The sequence below is a fragment of the Pyxicephalus adspersus genome, chromosome W, assembly GCF_032062135.1.
Source record: "Pyxicephalus adspersus chromosome W, UCB_Pads_2.0, whole genome shotgun sequence".
In the NCBI taxonomy this organism is placed as follows: Eukaryota; Metazoa; Chordata; class Amphibia; order Anura; family Pyxicephalidae; genus Pyxicephalus; species Pyxicephalus adspersus.
The window spans coordinates 13,854,191-13,881,825 of record NC_092870.1 but is presented as its reverse complement, the minus strand read 5'-3'; the positions used below and the strand labels follow the sequence as shown (position 1 = coordinate 13,881,825).

General features: G+C 41.8%; 1 protein-coding gene across 3 annotated transcripts in view; it reads left to right on the top strand.

Annotated features, from left to right (window-relative positions):
* Positions 1-27,635, top strand: part of LOC140342781 (IQ motif and SEC7 domain-containing protein 2-like) — a 418,938-nt gene that overhangs the window by 337,120 nt on the left and 54,183 nt on the right. For all 3 annotated transcript variants that reach the window (XM_072429132.1, XM_072429133.1, XM_072429134.1), the window contains 3 exons: positions 8,725-8,992; positions 9,456-9,842; positions 12,967-13,844. In XM_072429132.1, coding sequence (XP_072285233.1) covers positions 8,725-8,992; positions 9,456-9,842; positions 12,967-13,844 — 1,533 coding nt within the window. The remainder of the gene's footprint in view (positions 1-8,724; positions 8,993-9,455; positions 9,843-12,966; positions 13,845-27,635) is intronic.

Genomic DNA, 27,635 nt, shown 5'->3' with positions numbered 1-27,635 from the left:
TTTTAATACAAGATCGCGAGTAAAAACCTGTCGGATAAGCGCGGCTTCGTGCGCGAGCTTTTTCGGTTGTTGAATAGCGCGATCGCGCACGATTCCGGATCGCTAATACGACTGCGCGATCGATAATACGATTTGGCTTGATGAATCAGGGTCATTGTATCATCTGAGAAAGACCTGGAGGTTTCCTCTCAAGCCACATCTTGAGCATACATTTTTTGGCTGCTAGATAACAAAGGTGTTCAAATTTGGTCACTGCTGGTTGTGTAGGGATAGCAGCCAGGGGGTTCCCTCCCACATTACCATGTTGCCAATTGCGGAGAGATTTGTCTATTGTGTCCAGTTACTAAACAGGAGAAGTCAAAAACTTTAGACCAGAATCTAGATATAACAGGGAAGTCCCACAATAAATGTTCAAGAGGAGCCAGAGCAAAGTGACACTTGGGGCATGCTGTCAACCCAGGTGTCATACTGTGGGGGTTTGAAGGTATGTTAAAAGCATATTAAACTCTATGTAATAATTTGAAATGAATCTCCCGCCACTGTTCACTAATTATGACTTTGCGGATACATGACCAAGAGGATTCTAATAGCTCAAGGGTCTCTGAATGTAAAAGATTAAGAAAAGTCGCCCAACGGCACACAAATGGAAGCACAGAAGCTGCATCAGTAGGAATGTCTCTTAGTAAAGAATAATTATGAGATATGGAATGTCTCGATGCAGACTCACCCAAAAGTTGTTGAATCCGGCCTGGTAGTACTAAAATAAATTGCCTAGCCTGAGATCCAAAAAAGGTAGATTTAACTTGTATATAAGGGAGGAAGTGATGCACAGGCTGGGCATTTTTGATTCTCAATATCTCAAAGGGCAGAAGAGTATGAGATTCATCCAAAAGATGGCCAAGATGACTGCTATGCCTCTACGTTTATAGGCTCGACCCTGGGGAAAATAGGGTGTGGTATGCAGAGGAGTGTTAACAGTTGGGCCCACACAGCAATGAAACCACTTTTTTATTTCTCTGTAAGCTAATAAAGTATCCCTCAGCAAAAGATTTTTACGTAAATTAGGTAGCACAGATGAGAAAGGACTATTAAAAAGACCCAGTAGTGACCATGGTTGAACCAAACAAGTCTCTAATTTTACGACAGTATATTAAGATGTACCGTGCCACCAATCCTTGACATGTCTCATGTCTCATGTCCCAAGACACTCTAAATTGTTTTTACGTAAATCCGGGAAATTACCTCCCAAATTATATTTAGAACAGACTAATTTAGATCTGGCAATATGAGGAGTCTTGCCTTGCCATATAAAAGAAATAAATGCTGACTAAAGTTTTTTAACATCAGTGTGACGTAGAAGAAATGGTAAGGTTTGTAATGGGTAGAGCAATCTGGCGAATCATTTTAACAAGGTTGCAGCGACCCATTAGTGACAGTGGGAGAGATTTCTATTGAGCGAGCTCAGCTAGGATTTTAGACATAATGGGGGAATAGTTCAGTCTATACATATCCGGGACATTACGGGAAACTTGAATCCCCAAGTACGTTAGACAGGAGTTTGCAATTTTTAAACCCAGGTTGTTTATAGTAGTAAAAAGGTTGGGGGCGGGGTTGTATTTAAACAGAGGATCTTGCTTTTGTTGTAATTAATTTGAAATCCTGAGAAGGAACCAAAATAAGAGATCTGGTGAATTTTAGAGGGAAGATCTCTAGTCATTAAGAAACAGCAGAACATCATCCGCAAACATTGCAAGACTTATACGACCACCTTTTATTTCTATACCTTCATAGATTTTACAATCAAAAAAGGACCTGGCCAGAGGCTCTAAAGCCAAATTAAAAATTAATGGGGAAAGGGGGCAACCCTGACGAGTCCCCCTCCCCAAGGGAAAAGCCGTAGATTAGACTCCAGCCACCTGAATCTGAGCAGTAGGATTAGAATACATAGATTGGAAAAATTTTGCTATATACCCACCAAATCCAAACTTGGCCAGAACTAAATTTAACCAAGACCACTCCACACTATCAAAGGCTTTTTCTGCGTCAAGTGCCATAATGGGAGTAAGACCCGACAAATGGGTGTGTTCAAGAACTACTAGTAATTTCCGTATATTATACGTAGTAGATTTACCTATAATAAAACTGGCTTGTGCAGGGCTAACTAACTGTGGGAAAAACTTAGCCAGGTGATTCGCCAGGATCTTAGAGAGCAGTTTAACATCTTTGTTCAATAATGAGATTGGACGGTATGATCTTTTATACTATGTTTATACTATGTACTTTTATAAAAGCTAGTTTTCCTAAGTCTAGTTATGTAGACTGGGAGAACATGCTGGTATACCATGTGGTAAGAGGAGTAGAAACCCTGTCGGACAAGATTTTATAGAATTTGGCGGGCAGACCATCAGGGCCTGGCACTTTCGAGTTAGATGAGTGCTTAATGGCCGACAGAGTTTCCCCCTCTAATAGGCGAGTTAAGAAAACACAAATCTTCTGCAGATAAGTGTGGAAGCTTTAGCTTATCAAGAAAAGCTTGGCCTTGGGCCACATTGCTCCCTTTGGTAGAATATAATTTTGTGTAATAAGATGCAAATACTGAGGCAATACCCCTAGGTGTTTTATGCACGACCCCTTTGGGATCCTTAATAGCCGTGACGCGCGGCAGCGTCCAGTATGCCTTTGCTAGATTGGCCAGCAGTCTACCAGACTTATTTCCATATCTAAAAGATTCAGCAGAGCGATAGGACCTAATCATGTTATCATACTGGCCAATCCAGAAATCACAAGCTCTTTTCGCTTCCAACCGATGCTCCTTATCAGAAACAGAAAGAGATGAAGGCCAGGTAGGCCTGGCGTGCTTGAGAGCAGGCCTCACGATATCTTGCCAACGTCTGTTTCTTCTTAACATAGTTTTCTTTGTAACATAGGCCATAATGTTGCCTCTTAGTACCGCTTTTGCTGTGTCCCAGAATAGTGCGGGGTTAGACTTGTGTTGAGCATTATAAAAACTCATAATCCTGCCACCAATATACCAGATTTTGTTGGAAAGATTCATCTTTGGCTAGAAAGGAGGGAAACCTCCACACAAAGTCTGTCTTATGTAAAAAGCCATCAGTGAGAGCTGAGGAGACTGGTGCGTGATCAGATATTACCAACGAATGAATTTCAGTGATATCAATTTTACACAGTAAATCATCAGAGACCAAGATGGCGTCTATCCTTGACATTGTGGAATGAATTGCCAATACGTGCATAAATTCACGCTCCAGTGGGTGAAGGTGCCTCTAAGAATCAGTTAATCCTGCTGCTAACATAAAAGATTGGTATGCCTTGTCGTTATTGGAAGAAACTCCTTGCTTGGGAGGTGGTGGATGCCTATCTTCAATAGTAGTCAACACGGCATTAAAATCTCCTGCCACCACAAGAGAGGTGTGTGGAAGTGATTGGAGGATACCCAACAAATCATTATAAAAACAGCATTGTCCAAGTTGGGACCGTAGACCGCCATTATAGTAACGGAGTGAGCAGGAAATTGAAGAGTGAGCGATGCCCATCTGCCATCTATGGCGTCACATGACTTTGCAGTTATGGTATACCCAGTTTTTCCGCATTAAGTGGTACAGAGAAGAGGTAATATGTGTTTCTTGTATGATGGCAATATCTGTTTATATCTTCTTTAAGTGCCTCAAAACTTTTGTGGGTTTAGCAGGAGACCGAAGGCATACATAAAAAAAGACCTTCAAGTGCATGTTCTAGGCACAAAAACAATGCCACACTGTCATCCCAGCCGAGCGGCAGCATGGTAAAGGCAATAGCATTCAGTTGTGAGGTCAATATAAAACTTGGATTGTTAAGACTCAGTGGTAGTAAAGCATCTGGTACAGAAAAATGGGGTTGTGAATTCCAAAATAACACAAACAAAAACAAACTAAAAGTTCCAAAACATATCACAGGTAATCGACTTCCTTCTTCCCCAATGTGGGATACAATAAGAAATGATGTTAAATCCCTGAAATCTTCTCCCCCTGCTCTCCTGGTTTCTTCGAGCATAGCATACAAAAACAAGGGGACAAAAAATGGGGGAAAACAAACCAGCTCTCATTTATGCAGTGTTGTAGTATAACGGATCACCGGCTCCATCCAATGGGTAGAAAACAAACAAAAAAAAAAGAAAAGTCTTGTAAATGCCATGTTGTGAAGGGAAGGTCAGGCTCTTGTACAAATAAGCAGCAGGAGAATGTAGCAGCTTGTATTGATAACAGATATTGTGGGCGTTTAAGAACGCGGTGAAGAAGATCTGGAAGAGTGCACAGAATCATTTCTAGACAATCGATCTCTGACTGGTGAAGATGGATTATTAGCAGGCAGAGATTTAATGAAGTTGGCCGCCTCCAAGGGGTCTTTAAAGAGTTGTGGTTCCTTGTCAGGGAGGAATACTTTGGGTACTGCAGGGTACATTAAGGCAAAGCAAAATCCTTTCTCAATAAGTTGTTTGCACAGTTGTTTGGTGGTCTCCATGGAATAATCAGAGAATAGCAAGATTCTAGTTTCATCAATGCAAAAACGGTCATGTCCCCGGTATGCCTTTAATAAAGACATCTTATCTGTGAAGTGGTGATTTTGCATTATTATAGGTTGAGGGAATGGTTTGTTATGCTGGGGGGGGGTCCCAATCTATGGGCCCTCTCTATCTTCATGGGTGCTTTAAGCCCCAAGGATTTAGGAAGGGTGATGGAACAAAGCTTCTCCAATTCAGAAGGCTTATATGACTCAGGAACTCCAATGATGCGCAAATTATTGCGGCGTGCTCTATTTTCCATATCTATATCTTTTTCCTGCATTTGCAAGTACTGATCACTCATCTGCTGCTGTTGTGTATGGGTAGACAATAAATCATCTTCTAAATCGCTAGTACGTTGTTGCATACTTTGCAGCTCTTCTCCATGTTTAATGACAATTTCTGTTATAGGCTGTAAATGCTGTTGTAATGCCTCTTTAATATCCTGTATTAGAGTAGGCTTAAGATGCTGAGAGACCTCCATGGCCAGCTTGGTATGATCTAATGCAGTAGAGGAATGCACAGAGGACTCTATCCCACCTGGACTGGAAGACTCGTCTGCATGGTCCCGCATGGCGTCAGCCATCTTGGCCTGTGTAGTCTTCTTCCCTGCCTCCTTCTGCTGGGATCTTCTAGAGGACTGTGAGCCCAGCGTTCCATCCATCCTCTGCTGTCCACTCTCTCACCACACGGAACAGCGGGGATGCGGGGTGAAGTTAGAAGGGCACGGAGGATGGATGAAGCCAGAGCCGCTCTGCACACCGCCGCTACATCAGGCGCTGGAACCGAAAGTTAGAGTTTGGATTTAAAAGTACCGTTTCTGTGTTTGCAGGTGATACCAAACTATGTAATGGAATTAGGTCCATACAGGATGTCTATAATCTACAAGCAGACCTGGATGTACTGTGTGATTGGGCAGCCAAGTGGCAAATGACATTTAATATAGATAAATGTAAAGTTCTGCACTTGGGGGTAACAACATGCATGCTTCATACTGTCTAGGGGGAATACATTTGGGGGGTCAGAAATGGAGACGGATCTGGGGGTTCTGGTAGAGCATAGACTTAATAACAGATTGCAATGCCAAGCTGCAATATCTAAAGCTAGCAAAGTACTTTCTTGTAATAAAAGAGGAATAGACTGCAGAGATCGGGGCATAATTGTTAGGAGACGCTCATCTGTCCGGCAACTCTGTGCTGTGCGCCATCACAGTATAAAACACTGTTAATTCTGTCCAGCGATGTCATTTGCAGCAGCCAGGAGAACTAAGATAGCAGCAGCCCCTGCTTCCCTTTTGCCTTGTAGCCTGATGTATTTTTGGCATCTCCAGCACCACTCTGTGAGGCTGTGCACAGCTGAAGGAGATTTTAGAGGCAATTAGCTCCTGACTCAGTCCTGCACTGCTATTGGCTGCTGGGACCTTATAGCCTCTCTGCTCCCAGTCACCATCACCTGTTGTAGCGTGTAGCTGGGCTAATCTGTGCTGGAGATTTATCGGCTGATTTATTGTTGCTGACCTTGCCTATTTCTGACTCATCGTTTGTATGCAGCTTGGATTGACCTTTTGCCTGTGAGCCCCGACTCTGCTTGTGTTTTGCCCTTGTGTACTTTGTTTGGTGGACAGATACTCTGTGTATGACCTCTGCTCTGTGTTCTGGACTTGGCTCTGTTGGAATCTTGGTACTGCTTTATCTGTGGGCTCCTGGCTTGCTGTCAGCCCATTCCAAGACACCATCCCTTGCGCTGTAAGTTCCAGGGGCAACCAAGTGCTGGGAGACGCAACCAGTGTCCCGAGGCTTACTAAAGGTGAAGACTGCCGTTTTAGATTGGGGGACTGATGCTGACCAGGGCCTTACAATTATCCTGCCCCTGTACAAAGCATTGGTCACACCACATCTGGAATATGCAGTCCAGGTTTGGGGCCCCAGTTCACAAAAAGGACATTGTGGGATTGGAGAGAGTGCAGAGAAGGACAACTAAACTAATAAAAGGAATGGAGGAGCTCCGCTATGAGGAGAGATTAGCTGAACTGAATCTATTCTCCCTTGAGAAGAGACGTATAAGGGGGGATATGATCACCCTGTATAAATATATAAACAGTCCATATAGAGAACTCTCTTCCCTATTATTCACTGTGAGATCATTACAAAGCACAAGGGGGCGCTCTTTGCGTCTGGAGGAAAAGAAGTTTAAGCTCCGGATAAGGAAGGGATTCTTCACTGTAAGGTCTGTGAAAATGTGGAATCGGCTCCCTCAGGAAGTAGTTTCAGCAAGTTCTATAGATTGCTTTAAGAAAAAGCTGGATGATTTCTAGAAGCACAGAATATAACTGGATATTAACCTCCTGGGCAGTTTTTTCTTTCTGTCTGGATTTATGTCTAAAAGCAGTACATTATCTAGTAGTATAATAAAGTTTGAAACACATAATCATGTCAAAAATATTACATTAAATAAATTTGATAATAAACCTTGACATGATTGTGTTTCAAACTTTTAATATACTCATACTATTATATTATACTGTAAAATACATGTTCATGAAAGACAATGTACCGCTTTCAGACAAATAAATCCAGTGTATTGCATTCAATACAGTTATTTTGTATCGAATGCATCACAAAATAATTTGAAATTCCTGCCGTGCCCCTAGTGACACCTGCATGCACTGACGTCACCGGGAACTCCTGGGGAATGTCAGCACGGGACAGATCGCAGGACGAGGACAGGCACGGATGGGCAGGACACTGGAGGACCCCAGTGGGACCAGATAAGTCTTTATTTATTACTTTTTTAAGCTCCCCTGAGTGGTGTGTGTTTTTTTTTTTTTAATATACTCCAAGCCACACTTGGGGTTACCGCCCAGGATGTTAAAGCTTTAAAGTATAGATAACAGGGACTGCTGATCCAGGGAACATCCGATTGTCTCATGGAATCAGGAAGGATTTTTTCCCCTGTTGAAGCAAATTGTACCCGGGGGGGGGGGGGGGGTTTTGCCTTCCTCTGGACCAACTATGTCTTATAGGGTTTTATATCTGGGATAATCCAGCAAACCTGGAATGGATCTGGTCCAGGATTCAAAACATTTGCTAGAAAATAGCAAACTACTGAAATCCATTCCAGGTTTGCATCGCTCAGCTTCACTGATGAAAGTGAATCCTCTCAAGCATTGGAGAGTTTTATTAAATCAGCCTGATTCTGTTTTGCACTGTTTCCTTCTTGGCTTCTTTTCCTGCTAGATGGCCATGTGCATTGCTGTATCTATTTTTGCTTTAGCTCTGTTTAATTGACTACATGTTGTATAGCCTCTCAAATTGAAGCACACGGTGACCAAATGTTTGTGGCTATTTCATTTTAAAACTATACAAATTAATGTGAAAGGCTAGAACAATCACAACTCCTCTGGCAGGTCTTTCCACTAGATTTTGATGTGTAGGAATTTGTGCCTACACATTCAAAAAAAAAAAAAAACAATTGTAAGGTCAGGTACTGATATTGGATGAAAAGACATGTTTCTCATTCTGTGTTTCAATAGGCCTTTGTGTCAGTGCTTTCGTCAGACCACTTGAGTCCCTCCTCTCCAAATTAATCAAACCATGTCTTTATGGAGTTGGCTCTGTGTACATTGAGCACTCTGGACATACTGAAACACAAAAGCACGTTTTTGTAAGCTGGTGGCACAAAGTTGAAGGGCACAATTATCTACAATCTCTATGTACGTTGTAACCTTACCTGGAAACACCTGAAATCAAACATTTAAGCAATATTGACGTACACCGCATATCTGCTTTTGTTATGATCATTTGTCCACAAACTCTTGACTATACACGGTATCTCTACTTTGACCTCTGTCCAATATAGCTAAAGATATGTTATGCTGTATTATTATTATTAAACAGGATTTATATAGCGCCAACATATTACGCAGCGCTGTACATTAAATAGGGATTGCAAATGCAGACTAATACAGACAGTGATACAGGAGGATCTGTCGCAGTCTGCAGATTGCTGATGTTCGATCCCCTTCTTTCTCTGATTTCTAACTGTATTTTTAGCTTTCTAGTTTTTCTGCTTACATGGGGTATAACTGCATTATGCGTGTGTGCTCACCTCTCTGTATATGTGATCAATCTTTGTGCCTTCTTATGATCCTTATTTGTTTTCTTTAGTGTTGAATGTGCTGACTCTCTTGGAAGTGAATCTGGAACGATTGACAGTCTAGGCCAGCAGCCTGCATACCCTGGAGAGGTAAAAAGTGACCATTACGATCTGCCATCCCCAACCAGTCACCCATCCCATGCTGACCTCCAATGGAGCCAAAGGGCCAGACTGCAGCCAGCCAGCGTTGCCTTGCGTAAGCAGGAAGAAGAAGAAAACAAAAGATCCAAAGCCTTATCTGACAGCTATGAACTGTCAACAGACCTCCAGGACAAAAAGGTACCTAGTACTTACATCAAGGCTTAAGCTGCGTACACACCTGCAATTTTTCTCGTTGGAAAGGATCTTTCACGATATTATCGGGCGAGAAAAATTTGCCGTGTGTACGCAGCTTTAGTTCTTATCCGTAACTTTTGTCTTTTCCCCATCTTTCTAGGGACATGGTCTTCAAACCTGTTACTCTGACCAAGTAGTCTAATTTTTTGTATGTATTGAGCCAGCCAATTGCTGAGTAATAATACAATTGAGCAATAATACAGCTGTGAGACTCTCAACAGAGTTTGTGGACTGTTACGGAGTCCCAAAGACAGGTTTGAAGACTTTCCCTGCTTTTTCTGTCCATGCTTCTATACTGTCCCTTAGTGCTCCCTCAAACCCCATGTTTCAGACTGCCTTCTGTCATCTTTGGTGCCTCCTGGACCCTTGTCTTACACACACACACTCTACCTGTCTCCTAATGTAGGTGGAGATGCTGGAGAGGAAGTATGGGGGCTATTTCCTCAGTCGGCGAGCTGCTCGCACCATCCAGGCTGCATTCAGACAATATCGCATGAATAAGAACTTTGAACGTCTTCGTAGCTCTGCTTCTGAGAGCCGCATGTCCCGACGGATCATCCTATCCAACATGCGAATGCAGTACTCTTTTGAGGATTATGACAGGACCCACAACGCCCCATATTTCCAGGGCAAACCAGTGTCATTGGATGAAGGAGTAGCTGCATGTCGTGAGCAGGGGGAGCAATGTCTTCAGTATGGGGGCTCCTACAGTGGTATTGACAGTGATTTCATCAATACCTCAGGGGAGTTTTCCAATGAAATCACAGAACTGGATGATTCCTTCTCCAAACAGGTGAGATACAAGAAGGGTGAGGGTTATCAGGGGAGGAATTATAGTAACTTTCAACTGTAAAAAAGGGAGAAAAGGGCATAGGTCTTATGACCACTGGCTTTTATTTTTTGGTTTTAAATTTTACTACATATCCAGCACAAGAAAAATCCACTTACAGGGCTAGTATACTCAAACTAGATGAGGAGATTGGGATGCTAGTGGCTGAATTAACCATTGTCATCTTATGTGTCCCTGGGACTCTGCAAAGCCACTAGTCCATATTTCCCAGCCTGGCTTCAACACCTTCTTTTTTTTTTTTTTTTTTTTTTTTTTATCTCCCCGTGCTGCATTTGTTTTTTTATGTCATGTAAGGTATACGGGTGAGTGCCCCTTGTAATTTTCATAGCAGCTGGGTGAACTTAACTCAAGTGCAGGAATCTAGCTACCAGAGGCCCTTAGAGATACAAGAAGCCAGTGATTAATTCATTACCCAACCCACCCTTGTGACATTTCAAAACTAATATATTCGTTTTTATTGTACTGACCCTCTACAGGTAACACTAACAAAAAGGAACAGCCTTTAGTGAACTAGGAAATCTACCTTTTATGGGTGTTATGTCACTTTTCAAGTAGAATAAACACAAGATATTTTGTGCAATAGTTCTGAAGAGATTATTATGTAGCCTTCAAAATATCTGCTTCGGATAAATAGGGGTAAGGGTTCTGCTTTAAAATACAATCCTAGTGTGTCCTCTCTCCTAGCTGTGTTATGGCACATTATATGGATGTGCAACTACTTCCTGCTACATTTTTGGGACTCCCCTGCCAAGTCAACTTTTTATGTTTTTGCTCTTGAAGAAATCATTATATTGCTCCCTTTACATAGTCCCACTCTTGTCCCGATGCAGTGATGTCTGAAGTTTTTTTTTTTTTTTTTTTTTTTTTTTTTTTTTTAAACTTGTGCAGTTAGCCACATCTCTTTGGTTGCTGGTATTCCCATCTTCTGATATTGCTACAGGCTACTAGTAGGACAAACTTTACATTGGTTTGGGGAACACCCAATGCGACCTTAGCAGCACACTCTGATGTAAAAGTTGTTCAGCACAGATCCATGTTACAAGAAGCTGAAGTCCTCCTAAGAATTCCTGTGGGAATCCTGCTAATTCTAACTGCATGGGACTTTTATCACATTCTGGTTTGTTATAGTAAAAAATTTGTCAAACAGTAGGGTAACCAACTTGTCATCTAAAACTTCTGCATCAAATACACAAATTTCTTTAGGTTTCATAAATGTTTAAACAACAGAATCCAGTTATATATTTGTTTAGTTCTAATCTTCATCTTTGACTCTACATAGGGCTTAATAACATAACAGCAGACTATAAGTGACTATAGTACATATCGTACCTTTTGAACATATTTTAGAACCATTTTTTTATTTTGAGGTTTATATTGAATACCACATCCCAATAAATTAGACAAGAGGGGAAAAAAAACCTAAAGTGTTTGTTATAGGACTTTAAAGGCACATATCTCCAATGCAAGACAATAAGCTAATGTAACTATAAAAACAACTTTTTCTTACAAAAATTTCTCCAATATGCATTGGAGATATGTGCCTTTAAAGTCATATAGCAAATACTATCAGTGTTTTATTTTATATTTTAGAACAAAACCTTCTGGTACCCTTTTAACCGTTATATAAATTATTCAGTGGAGAGAGGAATCTTGGGGTGGGAACAAAAGATAGAGAGAAGATAAAAATATTTAGGTGGGGGCCAGACTTTGGGGGGCAGGGGCTTGAACTATCAGGGTAAGGAGGGATTCCAGGCTTAGGTTTACACATTGCTAAATTCTGTCTATAGGTCCCAGGTCTCGTATAACCTTTTCAGGTTATTTTTAAGGGCACAGGTCAATTTATTAATAATCATTTTCCAATTAATGTTGTGTTTAGTGAAATCAAGGGGTATGATGGAAGCTTTTCAGTAACAGGCAATAGTAATGCGTGCAGCTAGCAAGATGTATTTACCAATCTAGCCGACTGTGCCTTCTAGTTGAGAAAATAAAGCACGCTCTACCCGTTTAGGGATATTAACCTGCATGACAGAGTATGTGAAAACATACATGCAAATCCAGAACCTCTGGACTCTTGGACAGCCCCACCAAGCATGATATAGAGTGTCCATCTGGCCACAACCTCGATAACATAAAGGAGAGACAGATGCATTTAGTTTATGGATCCTAACCAGAACTAAATACCATCTCATCAGCAGTTGGCCTCAATAATTGAAGTGTTTAGTGAAATTTTGGACATGGTCAATGACAACTGATGCCAATCTTGTACACTCCATTCCACCTCCAAATATGCCTTGCATTGTTTTATATAAAAAAGTTTCCTCTCTTGGGAAAAGAGTGTATCATTAACTGCTGATATCCTCCCTTTAGTTATCAGTATTTTTAGATGGGGGGGAGGGGACAGCCCTTTAAGTTTATTTTGTATAAAACATCTGATTTGGTAATATCTGAAGACTTCAGATGGTGGAAGGAAAATTTATCTTGCAAATGAGAGCAGTTCAGGTTGACCTTGCCATTCAGGAAATTCCCAATTCGGAAAAAACGTTTGTTGCGTCACTACAAGAATTGGCCCTGTTCACAGCCTAAAGGATACTCTGGATTTTGCCATAAAGGTGTCAGCAGAGCCTGTGGTGAATGTTGCTTGTAGTTCGTTTTTTGCCCAACCCACACTGATAATGCATAAGACAGAGAGGGGCAAAGGATAGCAGGTTCCTTAGTGGAAGGAATCCACAGAAGGACCTCAATTGGTATTGAGGGGCATGCTAGGGCCTCTAGTTCAGCCCATTGTGGTTTTGGGTGTGGAAGAGTACCCTGGCTTAATGTTGTAATTTTGGCCGCCCTATGGTAATCGCTTTGGTGTTCCATTTAAAGTCAAAGTTTTCCTTAACTTATATGACAGCAGTGTGGAACTGAAGTGTGAAATTACTAAAATGGCAGCAATAAAAAACTGACAGATTCTTTCTATTTTCTCCCACTATCCAAAAAAATTGACTGAAGTTGCTAATACAAATGTGGTACATTTGTTACAAATGTTAACTTTGTTCAGACTTTCTTGCTTTATATCTCCTAGGTTAAGTCCTTGGCTGAGTCAATAGATGATGCCCTAAGCTGCCAGTCTATGTGCTGCAATGATCCTCGAGATGAAAAGGGAAGCTTGGACAAAGGAGAGAGCAAGAAACGGCATGGAGACAGTACTGCTACTTCTTTCAGTGATGTCACGCTTTATATGGATGAAGGAGTACCTGTATCGCCTCTTTCTCTTGACTGGCCTCTAAGCTCTGATCAGGACACTCCACAAGGAACTAGTTCACGGCAGCAATACTGGGCCACTACTTCTTCCCGGGAAGACAGCCGAGAGGATGGTAGTAGAAGGAACACTCCCTGCATGGAGTGTCGAGACTTTCGCATGAGAGGGCCTCATCTTCCTTTGCTCACTATTGAACCCCCTAGTGACAGTTCTGTGGACTTGAGTGATAGGTCAGATCGAGGTTCATTAAATAGGCAGGTTGATTATGAGCAAGAGAACTGCAGCCCACATGGGACTCTTAAACAAGCACTTCACAAAGGACCTGCATGCTCTCCACATTCCCATCGCCATTTTCATCCAGAACCTTTGCCTACCCCATCAGACTCCGGAGGTGGAAATAATACTTTGGTGGCTGTTGGGGGAGGTGGCATGGGCGGAGTGCGACATATGCATCATGGTAAACAAGAACTTGGGGAGAATTCTGATGGTGACAATGAAAGTCTCAACAGCACTACCAACTCCAACGAAACTATCAACTGCAGCTCAGGCTCCTCTTCCCGAGACAGCCTACAGGAGCCACCTAATACCCTTTGTAAGCAAACGTATCAGAGGGAAACTAGGCACAGCTGGGACTCTCCTGCTTTCAACAATGATGTGGTGCAAAAAAGGGAATACCGCATTGGTCTAAACCTCTTTAACAAGTAGGTGTCGTATACACTTGTGCCATAAGTTATTAAAAATGGAAGTTTTGTCTTGGATAAAGAGTTCATAGGTGTTCCATATGTGGTTCGTTGGATTAAAGCTCTCTTGCAATAGGGGTTAGCAGCAGAGGTGCTCCCTTAACATTAGTCATAAAAAGGAAACCCCTTACAATAGTGGTCATGGGGAGAGGTGCTTCATTACATTGGTTGTTACGAGGGACTTTACATTCACATTTGGGATCAGCAGGGGAGGTGCTGTGTTAATATTGGTGATTAGTAAGATTGGCTCCCATTCTGTGATTGTCAGTGAGAAAGGGGCACACTTCTGTTCAGTGGAGAGTCAGTTTCAAAGGTGCTACCTTACATTTTTTGGGTACTTGCATACATTGGACATGAGTGAGGAGAGTTTTCCTTACATTGGTGGTTAGTGGGAGAGGTTCTCCTATACATTTGTGGTTGGTGAGAAAAGGGCTTCCCTGTGTTGGTGGTCAATGGGAGAGGTGCTTCATTGGTTGTTAGTAGGAAGGGGTCCCATACTTCGGTGGTCGATGAAGGGGGGGCCCCCCTACATTGGTCAGGGGGGAGAGTCTGTGGGAGAAGTGCTAGCTTACCTTTACTGTAAGTAGAAGTACTCGCATACACTGGTGGTCAGTGGAAAGAATGCAAGGTAAATGGCACCTTACTTTGGTGGACAATTGGAGGAATGCACCTTTAATTAGTAGGAAGAATGCCTCATACATTAGTGGTCATTATGAAGAATTCTCCACTTACAGATAGTTAAAAAAATATTTGGAACCAGTGGTGCGAGATGAAGAGATATATGCCACTGACTGTCAGAATTGTATGCAGTCAGACATCATCAGTCTGTTACTTATCATGAAACCCTTTACACCCTCTGGGAAAAGCCTAGTATTCCATGAGACCCTGATTGAGAGGATTACATGATCTATTTGGAGTTACCAAAGAAGTTGTTAACCCATAGATCAAAAATATTTCCCCTCGCTTCCTTTTATGTTTAGAGATTTCAACTTCTCTACTGTATCCAAACTAAATAAAATGTTAATCTGTAAAATATGATCAGTAACCATATGAGTACATAATGCCAGGCATTAATGTCTATGACTATATCATACAAGCCTTGGACTTTTGGAATAGCAACAAATACTGAGTGGTTCATTTATTTATCAAGGTACTCTACTCCATTCTTATGTCATATTTTTTAGTTAAACCTAACTTGCTTCCCTAGGCCTGAAGTGAATATGTTTACTTTCGAGTGTTTCTACAACCTGTTTGAAGTTGTTTTGCTGTGCATGAACTTCCCATCATTCATCTGCTTTGACTGTAGTTTAGCAGGATACATTGAGCCTGATTTATTAAAGCTCTCCAAAGCTGGAGAAGATACACTTTCATCAGTGAAGCTGGGTGATTCCACAAACCTTGAATGGATTTATTAAGTAATTTACCATTTGTTAGCAAATGTTTTCGATCCTGGACCAGATCCATTCCAGCTTTGGAGAGTTTTAAAAAATCAGGCCCATTATCTGACTCTTTAATAAAGTGAGTGACTGCCCTTTAAAGCTTCAGTAAGCTTCCAAAATGATCAAAATTTGTAAAATGAAATCGGTCTGATATCTATATGATATGAGTTTCTTTACCAAGCCAAAGATGAATGTGTTCACATGCATTATTTTGCAACCAGTAACAAATACCATTGTGGGAGATTGGCATCAAATGCACTCACTCGCTTCAGGGAGCTATGCCCATTTTTTTTCACGAAAAGTCCAAAAGCTAAGCAAAATCAATTTGGGAGACCTTCTCTAAGCTCACAGGCTGCACATAGCCTGTCCTCCTGAGCCACATAGCCTCAGGTTCCAACTTCCCCTTTGACTCAAAGGCCCTGATTCATCAATGAAATCCACGCTCGCTGGTCGCGTGTACTTTCGTGCTTCCAGCGAGCCGGTTTCCCGCGGTCCGGAGTCGAGTGCGCTCGTACACTCGCCTCCTCACTGCCAGCCGGATTTCTGGCTTGATAATAATGAGCAATAGGGGGCGCAAATCTGCCAATTAAGGCGATTAGATTTCAGCTGCGCGATTAAGGAGGATCTGTTAAGCTCAATGGTTAAATGTTAAAAACATTTAAACAGCGCAAACATTTTTTTTAGGGCTATGGGTAATGTGTGTGCCATTAGAAAGAATGATTTTTTTAGGGGAACAGTGACTTTTAATGCAAGCTCGCCAGTGTAAAGCTGCCGGAGATGTGCGTCTCCGGCCGCGAACTCATTCAGTTGCTGAATTGCGCAACGGCTTACGATTTCGGATCGCGAATGCGCGAGCGAGCGTCCGATTTTGCTTGATGAATCAGGGCCAAAGACAGGTGCCTTTTTATCAATGGCCAGGTGCTCCAGAGCCATCACCAATTCCTGGCCTGGAAAAAGGGAGGAGTTTCTGGCCCACCCATTCCTTCCAGGACACCCCGGGCCTGGATCCCACATAAAAGGGCTGCAAATCTGCAGCAATACAAATATTAGCTCTACCCAGGCCCTTTAATTTTCTTTCCAGGCAAGGGTGAAGTTGTTGATGCGCAATATCCTGTAAATTTGGCATCCCACTTTTCCTTTCTCTAATATATATATTGTGACACCAATGCAGGATTGGAGGTGGAGGGGAGATATATTTGCCCAAGATTCTTCTCCTGTGTGAAGTAGCAGGTGGAAAACTCACCTGTGTGATAATTAATGAGGAAACACTGAGGGTGGGAATATAACCCAGAGCCAGGAGCCTAATGTGGAGAGACACAGACAGGGGTCTGTGCAGGCTCAGCTTGGCTTAGAGAGACACAGAGCCAGGTGGACTGTGTGAGAGAGAGCTCGGTTTGGAGACACAGACAGTCAGTCTGTGAGGAGCTCTGCTGAGAGACTCAGAAAGTCGGTCTGGGTGACTGAGCTCAAGTCAGTTGGTGTGAGTGAGCTCACAAGTAAGTAGAAGGTTACTGCAAGCTTTGTTTGGAGCTGACAGGGAGAAGCCCACCAGCTGATAGACAGGAAAGTCTGATGTATAGTAAGCGCGGGACAGGCAAGGTTTTCTTTTTGCTGTTTTGTTATTTTATTTTGCAAACTTCAATAAACCTGGCTGCAAGCCAGCCTAACACTTATACCTCGGTGTGTGATGTGAGTTGGATGAACCAGACAAGTGTCCTTTGACCCCAGCAAAGGCAATCCTTGAGCTTAACCCCTTACAAGTGGTGGAAGATGCGGGCAACACATTAAGGTCTGAAAATGGAGGACGTGGAAAAGGGCCTGATACAGTCTGCGGCAGCCCAGCAAGAGGCCAACTGCTTGATGTCTGCACAGCTGGCCACCCTGAGAGAAGCCACAAATAAACAACGCCAAGTCTTGAGAGAAGCCAATAAATACTAATACTAACAGTTGGTCCAGCCTCATTTTAAGTTTAGGGTATTGAGCAAGAACTATACATCAAACTTTCTATAGTATCAGTAACTTAGAGAAAAGAGGTAAATGTTTCCCTTTTGCCCGACGTGTTTTGCCTATTTGCTTCTTCAAGGGTAATTATGTAGAAAACATTTAGCTGATACTTCAAAATTAAGTAAAAGGATGAAGAGGTTATAAGCATGAGTGTCCTATGAATTGAAGGCAAGATAATTATTGTGAACATTCAAAAAATTATGTTGATATATAGTCATTAAATGAGGTGAGTATATGTGGCTCAATTTTTTTAGAGAGTGGTATAGTTACATAGTAAGTCAGGTTGAAAAGAGACATAAGTCCATCAAGTTCACCCCTACTTCCTGAGGGAGCCGATTCCACATTTTCACAGACCTTACAGTGAAGAATCCCTTCCTTATCCGGAGCTTAAACTTCTTTTCCTACTGTGTTTTTCAACCTAACCTACTATGTAACCACCAATATTGCCGAAAACATATAAGAAAATCCAACTTTTTGCAGATTCATCTCAAGCTACATTACAAGCTTGGAAAAAATTCCTACCACTTACCAAGATTTTGATAGAATAGAAAATCCCATATAAATGGGGATTTCCACTAAACTTGATTGTATCCAATATGGGGAGAAATTACTTAGTTTCAAACATATAAACTGGGATGCAATTGTTGTCAGAATAGAAAATTATCTCCACAGCGTCAAACCACATCTCCCAGACATATGGACTCAGAATGGACATGAACTATCCCTTCTTTCTTTGCGGTTTATTTTCTCTTCTCCAAATAGATATTATTGGCTCCAACTTTTACGTTGTTTAGGGTCACGAAGATTGAAGTGCCCTAAACTGGTTCTCACCCCTCCAAAAGTTACCAAAGCAGAGTTTCTTTGCCCATTTACTTTGAATTTTTGACCAGGATGGTTTTATTTGTTCCTGTAATCTCTCTTTTATGTTTGTTTTTTATTATTTCAAATACCAGTCTCCACTTACCAGTACATTTTTCAGAAATGCAATATCCGACGAGTGACATGTGACATCTTAATCCATAATTATGGGGATTCACTTTTTGTCCATTATTATGTGGGGCTTAAACAGCCCCTTCCAACGATTATTCCTCCTGAAAGAAGCTCAAGCACAAAACGCAGATGTTATTTTTGTACAAGAATCACATTTTTCCAAAAGGAAAGCTACCTGTATGGAATCCACATAGATTCACACATATATTTATGGCTAATGCAGATGTGAAAAAAGAGGTATTATCATTGCCATAAAGGACTCTGTCAATTTTCAATATATTAATCACATTGAAGATCGTCATGGAAGATTTATCATTCTGGTGTGTCAAGTTAATAAAATCACCTTCACATTAACCTTACCTAAATGTACACCAACCCAATTTGCAAAATTCTTTTTAGCTAATGATCTCTATGATGTCTGGAGGTGCCAACATAGCTGAGAAAGAGATTACACATATTTGTCAGTTTCCCACACTTCCTACTCAAGGATGGACCTTTTTTTTAACCAATATTTGGTCACTACAAAAATTACGTCATCATCCAAGAACAATTCCTTGGTCAGATCATGCGCCAATTAGTATTGAATTCACAGGTTCCTCCTCTCCACATAACCACCTCTGGAAACCTAATCCTTTTTGATGACACATCCAAACATTGCATGACTAGTAGAAGAAGCGCAACGTTTATTTTTTGAAACTAATAACTTAGAGGACACTGATCATTTCAGTTGTGGAAACAAAGGCAGAAGCAAATCTTAGACCTTAAGCATATTAAAATCAATGATGCTCTAAATAAAAAATGCCCTTCTCAATCTCTAACAAGCACTTTAGTAAAAGATAGACAGCAATTAGGATCACTTCCGGTATACAAATTCAAAAAGTCCCATCAAAAATTTAAAGCACAACAATACACCTTACATAACAAAGCGGGAGCTTATCTGGCCAGACGCCTTAAAGCTCAGAAGAACAAATCAAAACCAATCAAAACCAAAATTATTTCTAATTGACCCAATCTCACAGAAAGCATGTACTAACCCTAAAACTGTAGCCAATGCATTTCATAATTACTATTCTTAATTATATAATCTATCCTCTGATGTTTCAACACCCCAACCCAATGTGGATAAAATAGACTCATTCTTAAGGAAAGTAAAATCCCCTTCTCTATCAAATTGAGTCTTTATCAGCCCCTTTCACTGCTCAAGTTATTCTAGAGTAATTCTCTCTCAAATTGTATATACTACAAATTTGCAATACTACAAATATTTCCATTCCTAATTAATTCCACATTTAAAGGAGATCTTTGATTTGGCTACTCTAGGTTCTTTTACTGCAGAAATGCTGCAAGCTATTTTGCTTTTATGCTTCATAGCATACAGATTGGAAGACATAATCCCTAACCTGGTCAACTCCAACCAGGTGGGATTTGTGAAACACAGACAGGCTCCTGATGGCATTAGGCGTTTAATAAATATTTTAAGACATGTTGAGCTCCACAAACAGCCTTCTCTGCTTCTTTCTTTGGATGCAGAGAAGGTGTTTGGCAGAGTACATTGGGGCTATCTGTCCATAGTGTTGAATAAATTTGGTTTTACTGGTTTCAATAAAATGGCCATCATGTCTCTATACTCTAGTCCTTCTGCAAGGATCTTCACATCTGGAGCTATATCATCTTCATTTCCAATTACGAATGGCACACGTCAGGGCTGCCCCCTGTCCCCAGTAATTTTTATTTTATTACTGGAACCTCTAGCAGAATACATAGGTACTAGTTTGGTTGTTAAAGGTGTCATGATACAAGATAAAATTCATAAGATCAGCCTCTTTGCGGATGACATAATCCTTATGCTAGCTAAACCAGAGAACTCCTTAAGGGCCATTCAAGAACTATTACTGAATTCAGTGAAATTTCTTATTAGAAAGTTGATGATTTTAAATCCCAATTACTAGGTATACATATACCAGCATATCTTAAAGTGCATATTATGTCTTCATTCCCTTTTAAATTGGAAACTAAAGCTTTAACATTTTTGGGAATCAACATTCCGCCCCACTCTACACATTTATTTCAAGTTAATTTTTCCAACTTATTACCAAAGTTGCCTAGAGAATTGGACCAATATGGAAGAAGTGAAATATCCATGGCAGGGAGAGTGGCGACTGTTAAAATGTTTATACTGCCAAAAGTGTTGTACCTTTTCCGCACTATTTACCTAGGAAGTATATCACTTCGTTACAAAACATTATTATGTCCTTTTATCTGGAATAAAAAAAGACCTAGATATACTTACCCAACAGAAATTTGGTTGTATGGGGATCCCAAACTTGCTACACTATCATGCAGCATCTATTCTTTCCCAAATATCTTATTGGTGGCACCCTTCTTCACCTAAACTCTGGGCTGAGATGGAACGACATTTTCTTTCTACCTGTAATATGCAGCAACTTCTTATAGCTACCAAATTGGGTTTTCCCATGCCCACCTCCTCCTATCCCACTATCCAAACTACACTTAAATATGGGTAACTTCTGTCATGTCATTCCCTAGGACAAACTCATGTTTAACAATCTATCCTGACATCAGAGTTTTGGAAGTATTTTCCCCACAACTTATTTTATCAAGATGGGTATCTTGTGGTATTCTTGAACTCAGAGACATACTCACTACAAATAGAATTAGATCCTTCTCTACTTTGCAAACAGAATATAACATACCTGAATATTGAATAGTGAATATTTCTCCTATCTGAGAATTAGGCACCTCACTAAAATGATTACCTTCTAAGCAGAAATTTACATAGATGCATCCCTAAGTACGTATTTTCAATTGGCTTCTACACAACAGAAAAGTATATCTAAATACTAAAATGTACTTAGTGACAATCCAGAATTTTCTTTGTCTACCAATATGATAAAGTAGGCCAAAGAGCTAGATGAGAATACTTCCCCTTATTCTTGGACTAGAGCTATCAAAGATAGCTATTGTCACACTTACCTGTTCCTCGCTAAAGCACAGGCATCTCATCCTGTCCATGCGGGCAGTTCTGACTCTGGGCATGTCTCTGATCCCATGTTTTATCAATTCCATCCAATCCGCTGGCCAATCAGAAAATAGCCTCTTAATCATCCCTGGCTATTTAGCTAGCTCACACACTGCATTCAGTGTTAGTGCATCGTGTCTCCATTGTGCCGAGCCCCCTAGTTCTGTGAGCTAGTTCCTGTTCACCTGGTGCCTAATTCAGTGTTTCCTCTGTCCAGCTTCTGTGTTAACCCTGTGCCTCCTGTTGCTTCCACTGTGCCCGCAGTGGCCTCTGTGTCACTAGTGTATGTCTCCTGGATCCCTAGCAATTGAACCCTGGCGTGTGACCTGAGCTCTCTTGCTTGCTGCCTGCCTCGACCCCGGCCTTCCCCGACTATCCTTCTGCTTTGTGATTTGGTAGTGTGTTTTGCCCACCTTGGTGTGCCCAAGGACCACAACCTGGCAGTAACCAGCGGTGCAACATTCTCACCATCTGTCACGGCTCCACAGGGCAAGGTGGTGGACCCACTGTGTCACCAAGCCAGTGGGCAGAGACGTGCACGGGGGCAGGGAGTGCGTCTGCTTAACACCCTAGTCCTCTAAAGCAAGGGACCAGCTGACCGAGAATCAAATTACCTGGACCAGGAAGTGTCCAGAGAGTTGAATCAAGAAGCAAAGATGGTGCTGGCAGCAGGGGACTGCAAGGTGGGTGACACTGAAGGGGTTACAGATCCCCTGATCCTGCCGGGATCTGTGACACCATCAGAGGCTCTGGAGAAGACCTGGTTACTGCTTGACTCTGGACTCTGCGCCTTGGCCCTTCTCAGGGCTCACACCACCTCCGTGCAAGCCGTAGCGCCCCCTAGTGGTCCTGTCTCTCCGTGCGTGACAGTTTGCACGAACCATGTATACACCCTCCCAGACCTCTGGAGATCCCAACCAACTACTTGTCCAGAGGCTTGACACCCAAGAAGCTACTCAAACCCAGGTACTTTGCCAGCATCATGTGCTCACTACCCGACTGGATCAGCTTCTGGTCCGCTCTAGTGCTTCTGCTATACCACTGGCATCTGCACTTCACCTACCACCCCCACAATGATTTTCTGGGGATCCCAAGACCTGCTGTGGCTTCATCGACCTGTGCAATATACATTTGAGCTTCAGCCACAAAACTTCTCCCCTGACCGGGCTCAAGTGGCGTACGTGATATCCTTGATTTCTGGAGAAGCCTTGGTGTGGATGTCTCCGCTCTGGGAAAGGAAGGATCCGGTCACCTGTAGCATTGAAGCTTTCCTGAGCCTTTTTAGGAGGGTTTTTGATGAAAGCGCTCGGGCCTCCTCAACAGCCAGTGCTCTCCTGCGCCTCCGCCAAGAGTCACATACCGTGGGTTGTTCGCTGTTAAGTTTCGCACTTTGGCAGCGGAGCTCGCCTGGAACAATGAGGCCCTCCATGCTACCTTCTGGCAGGGCCTTTCTGTTTACATGGGCGGTTCATTTCTGTCCGGTTTTATGTCTAAAAGCGGTACATTTTTTTTCATGAACATTTATATTACAGTATAATATAATTGTATGAGTATAATAAAAGTTTGAAACACAAAATCATGTCATAAGGTGCCCTTTCTGGGCTACATTGTCTCCAAAAAGGGTCTCTCCATGCATCCTGAAAAGGTTTCGGTTATTTTTAACTGGCCGCTACCCTGCTGCCTTATGGCCACTCAGAGGTTCCTGGGCTTCACTAACTACTACCGGCAATTCATTAGAAGATACTCTGGTAGCTCCCATCACTGCCCTGACCCGGAAGGATGCTGACCCCAAAAACTGACCCTCTGAGGCCTTTCATGCTCTGAAGCAAGCTTTCCTTTCTGGCCCTGCTCTGGTTAGGCCAGATGTGTTCAAACGGTTTTCTATTGAGGTTAACGCCTTCTCTGTTGGAGTGGGGGCTCTTTTCTTTCAAGACCCCACTGGAGCAAGACGCCCATGTGCATTCTTTTCTAAGAAGTTTTCCCCAGCAAAAAAGAATTATTCCATCGGAGACAGAGAACTCCTAGCTATTAAGTTAGCTTTGGAAGAATGCTGTTACCTTTTGGAGGGTTCCCATCACAAGATCACTATTTTTACTCATCTCAAAAACCTTCAGTATCTTCCCTCCAGCCTGCATCTTGGCCTTGACCTCTATCTAGGAATCTGCTATCCCGCCTGGTAAAACCTTGGTGCCTCCTCAACTCCGCACTAAAATATTACATTGGGCACATGACCCGAAAATTTCTGGCCATCCAGGTGTTCCCAGAACGTACACTTTTCTATCCCATCTCTACTGATGGTCCAACCTTTGTAAGGATGTGACTGACTATGTAATCGCCTGTGCTGTCTGTGCTCAGACCAAGTCATCTACCTGTGCCCCAGCAGGTCAGCTTCTTCCTCTGCCCATTCCCAAGGACCCTTGGTGTCACCTGTATATAGATTTTTTTATTACTAGTGTTGGTGTTCAAATTCAGGTTGTCCTTATATTCGACCCGAATATGGCTGTTCGAATTCAACAGGTCACTCTATCCAAGAGCACATACAACTAGTAAAGGGCTGCAAGAGCAATCAGATGAGCGGAGCTGTCAGCTATGCTCCCTTGATTGCTCTTACAGTTCTTAACAGTTCCGAAAAATAACCCAAATTTTCCCACCATTGACTTTAATGGTGTTCGAATTCGGCATTCGATCACACGAACAATATCCCCCTATTCGATCGAATTGCTGTCGAATCGAATAGTGAGATATTTGACCAACACTAGTGATTACTCTCATCCTCCCACCAAAACTTCATCACCACTATCATTGCATGGTGCCCTGTCACATATAAATGTCCCTTTACGTTCTTTGAACCCCAATGTACACATTTTATTGTTTAACTTGTAAGGCTGGGTCTACATGGACGTTTTGGCTGGGTCTACATGGACGTTTTGTAAAAAGGCATGTAAACGTTCCTACTGCGTTTATAAGCGTTTTTATGCACTTATTTTAACGTTTTAAAACTTTTTTTAAATGCTGGAAAAAGCTGAAAAACGTCTATGCCGCGTTTATCCGCGTTTTACCGCGATTCTACAAGCGTTTTAGTACTTGGTAGAAATGCAAATTGTAACCCTGGGCAGTGATTTCTGCAAGTACAGGAAGTACATACATCCCTGCATACATGTGATAATGTGATCATGCAACAGTACAGTGACAAATGTAACAGTATACACAGAATAGAGTGAAAAGAGTGCAAAGTGAAGCACAATTAAAGACAATGACTATGATAATGAATGACATCATTTGCAGGTGTCATCATTAGCAGACAATCTTCACACGTGCCAGGCATAGGTGTTAATTTTTAACAGCATAGTACATGTAATTATTAATGCATGACACATGGAATAGTGACACAGGACACAGGCTATTGTTAAAACGTTTGTAAAAGCCTCCATTGAAATCAATGGAAGCTTTTTTATTGACAATTTCTAGCATGCATAAACGCTCCCATTAAAATCAATGGACGCGTTTTCCCGCGATTTCCCAGCGTTTTAATTTTTTAAACGTTGCAAGCAACGTTTAAGATAAAGCTCAAAAACGTGCCTGAAGGAAACGTCCTGGTGTAGATTAGCCCATGGGAATGCATGGGGACTTCAAACAAGGGCTTTAAAAGCCTCAGGTTAAACGCTGGGGAAACAGTCCGTGTAGACTAAGCCTAACTGTTAAAAAATCAAGCACCACCTAAAAAATTTAGAACAATAGCCGCATTAGATTGTTGTCACACTTGTGTCAATAAAAGCTCCATCTATAATGAGATGTTACAGAGAAATTGGGGTTCATAGAGAGTAAGGGGATAGCTATGTGTGACAGGGTAGCACAGCATGATGGGCATAAAATTTTAATTAAGGGGGAGGGGGATTGTAGACGAAAAGTGTGTCCCACTGGCTTCCATATTTTCAGTTGGCAACATGTGTAACAGGATCTCCACCAACCGCTCAGTTTCTCGCACTGCAGAGTCTGCAGATTTGACTCCAGGTGGCAGTGGGCGGAACGGAGTGTCTCCCCCTAAGCAGGGGTTCCATGGCATGAGGAAGGGGTAATCGCAGCGCCACCTCACTGCCAGTCTGAATGCAGCCTTAAAGTTTGGTGAGCAGGCAAATTTTTATTTGAGGCACCCATGCAGCCGTGGGAATCCTCCTGTCAGTTTGGGATCCTGGGCACTAGAGGTTAAATGGGGACAAGTTTCCCCATTCATCACCTCTAGTGCTCCGTGATTGGCTGAAGAAAGGTAAACCCTGATGACAGCTCAAGTGTAGAAACTCTATCCAAGAACACATACACCCTGTTTAGCGTCTCTCCCTAAACAGGGTTCCATGGCATGAGGAAGGGGTAATCACAGCGCCACCTCACTGCCAGTCTGAATGCAGCCTTAAAGTTTGGTGAGCGGCAAAATTTATATTTGAGGCACCATAACGTGCAGACAATTGGCAGTACCCTAATCCTCAATGCCATGGAAGTGGCCCCCGGTGCTCCCTAATATGCAAACTCTATTTGGGGACCCTGGTCTTGAAATAGCCAATCACCACAATTTTTATTTCATATAGAAGAGTAGATAACCCTTGCTATAAGGCAAAGTCCCTCCCATTCTGTCGTTACCGTCACGGTGGTAAAGAATGAATGTGAGCGCAGAGCCTCCTGGGATACGCATGTCACAAATTCCAGACGGCTTGGGCTCCAAAATCAGGCAAGCCCCGGAGGGACTTTTCTGTCATTGAAAGAAGAAAGATGGCGATCTCACACATGCGCAGTAATATCTGCTTTTTTTTTTAATGCTTTGTTATGCTTTTTTTATTTTTTGACAAATACAGTGACATATGTCAGGGATCTGTACAAGTATTTTTTTTTTTTTTATTTCTACTTTAGGTCCACTTTAATGATAAAAGATCTCTGATTCTTATTAGGATTTTATGTTTGTGACCCCGTATCTGGCAACTTGTTATGTTCAGGGGGCCAAAATTAGGTTTAGTATCTGCAATTTCAGCAATTGTCAGCTGATACTGAATAAGTTATTTATGTTCAGAGGAAATAATGAAATTTTAGGGGGTGATAGCCACAGGTGTCCCCTACTTGCACCTTTAATTTCGTTCACTTGCCCCCCCCTCCAGGGAAATTGAGGTTTAGGCGTTAGAAGCCTCCAGCAATGTGTAGCAGGGCAGTTCATTTTGCATGGGCAGAGTTTATGTTCTGACGATGCCATAGCGATGAAATTTTAGGGGTGTTAGCCACAGGTGTCCCCCACTTGCACCTCTAATTTTGGTTTCTTACATCTTCCCCTTCAAGAGAAATTGGGGTTCAAAGTAGGGAAGGGGACAGGGTAGTGTAGTAAGACAGTTCTAGTTTTGTGACAGGTAGGTATAAATTTAGGGTCACATCTCCTTGCTGTAAGTGGCCCCGGGGGTCCATAATTTGTATGTTTATTTTCAGCTTTCAGACACACTTTTTAAACAGCAACCCTGATGTTTAATTTTCACTAGTTTTTAAAATTATGACCCCCATATTTTGAAACTTGGTAAAGGTGAAGAGATTAAATTTGGGGTACAGCTAGCTATGAGAGTCTCCTATGTACCCTGCACATTTCAAGTCATTACGACATAATGTTTGGGAGATATGGAGGTTTGTACTCAGAGAGATGTAAGGCTGCAGAACATGACATGCAGCATTCACACACAAACACTGCTATTAAACCCTCTTGCCGATGATGTCATTGTACACGCCCCCTGGAATTCTACACACACATTTGAACACGCCCCCCAGGTGGATTTATTTCACGAGCAGTTTTATTTGGTAGAACACCGTCATTAGATTAGATTAGTTCTACAGATTACATAGCAGCCAAGTAACACAAATGTAAAAAACTAAGCAATGTATAGAGATGCATGAATTTAGTGTCGATGCACATGAATTTGTACATATGTACATAGTAGTAATGATGGATTAAATCAGTCACCTGATCTACAATAGTAGCTTGCGGAATTACAAATTATACATTCATGGTGCAAATGATGCAGTTTAGAATTTTTTATATCCAAGGGGGCCAAGACATAATTACAGTATATCCAAAAAAGATGCTTATAGAGATGAATGTCAAGTAACAATATAATACAAAATACATGTGTGATACAAATTATTAAACTCTGCAATTGAACAAAAGTAAAATAGTGCAAAATTGCAACATAAGTAACACATTTCAATATTATGGATTTATTTTGATTTACTAACAAATATGTGATAAGCTTTCTGGTA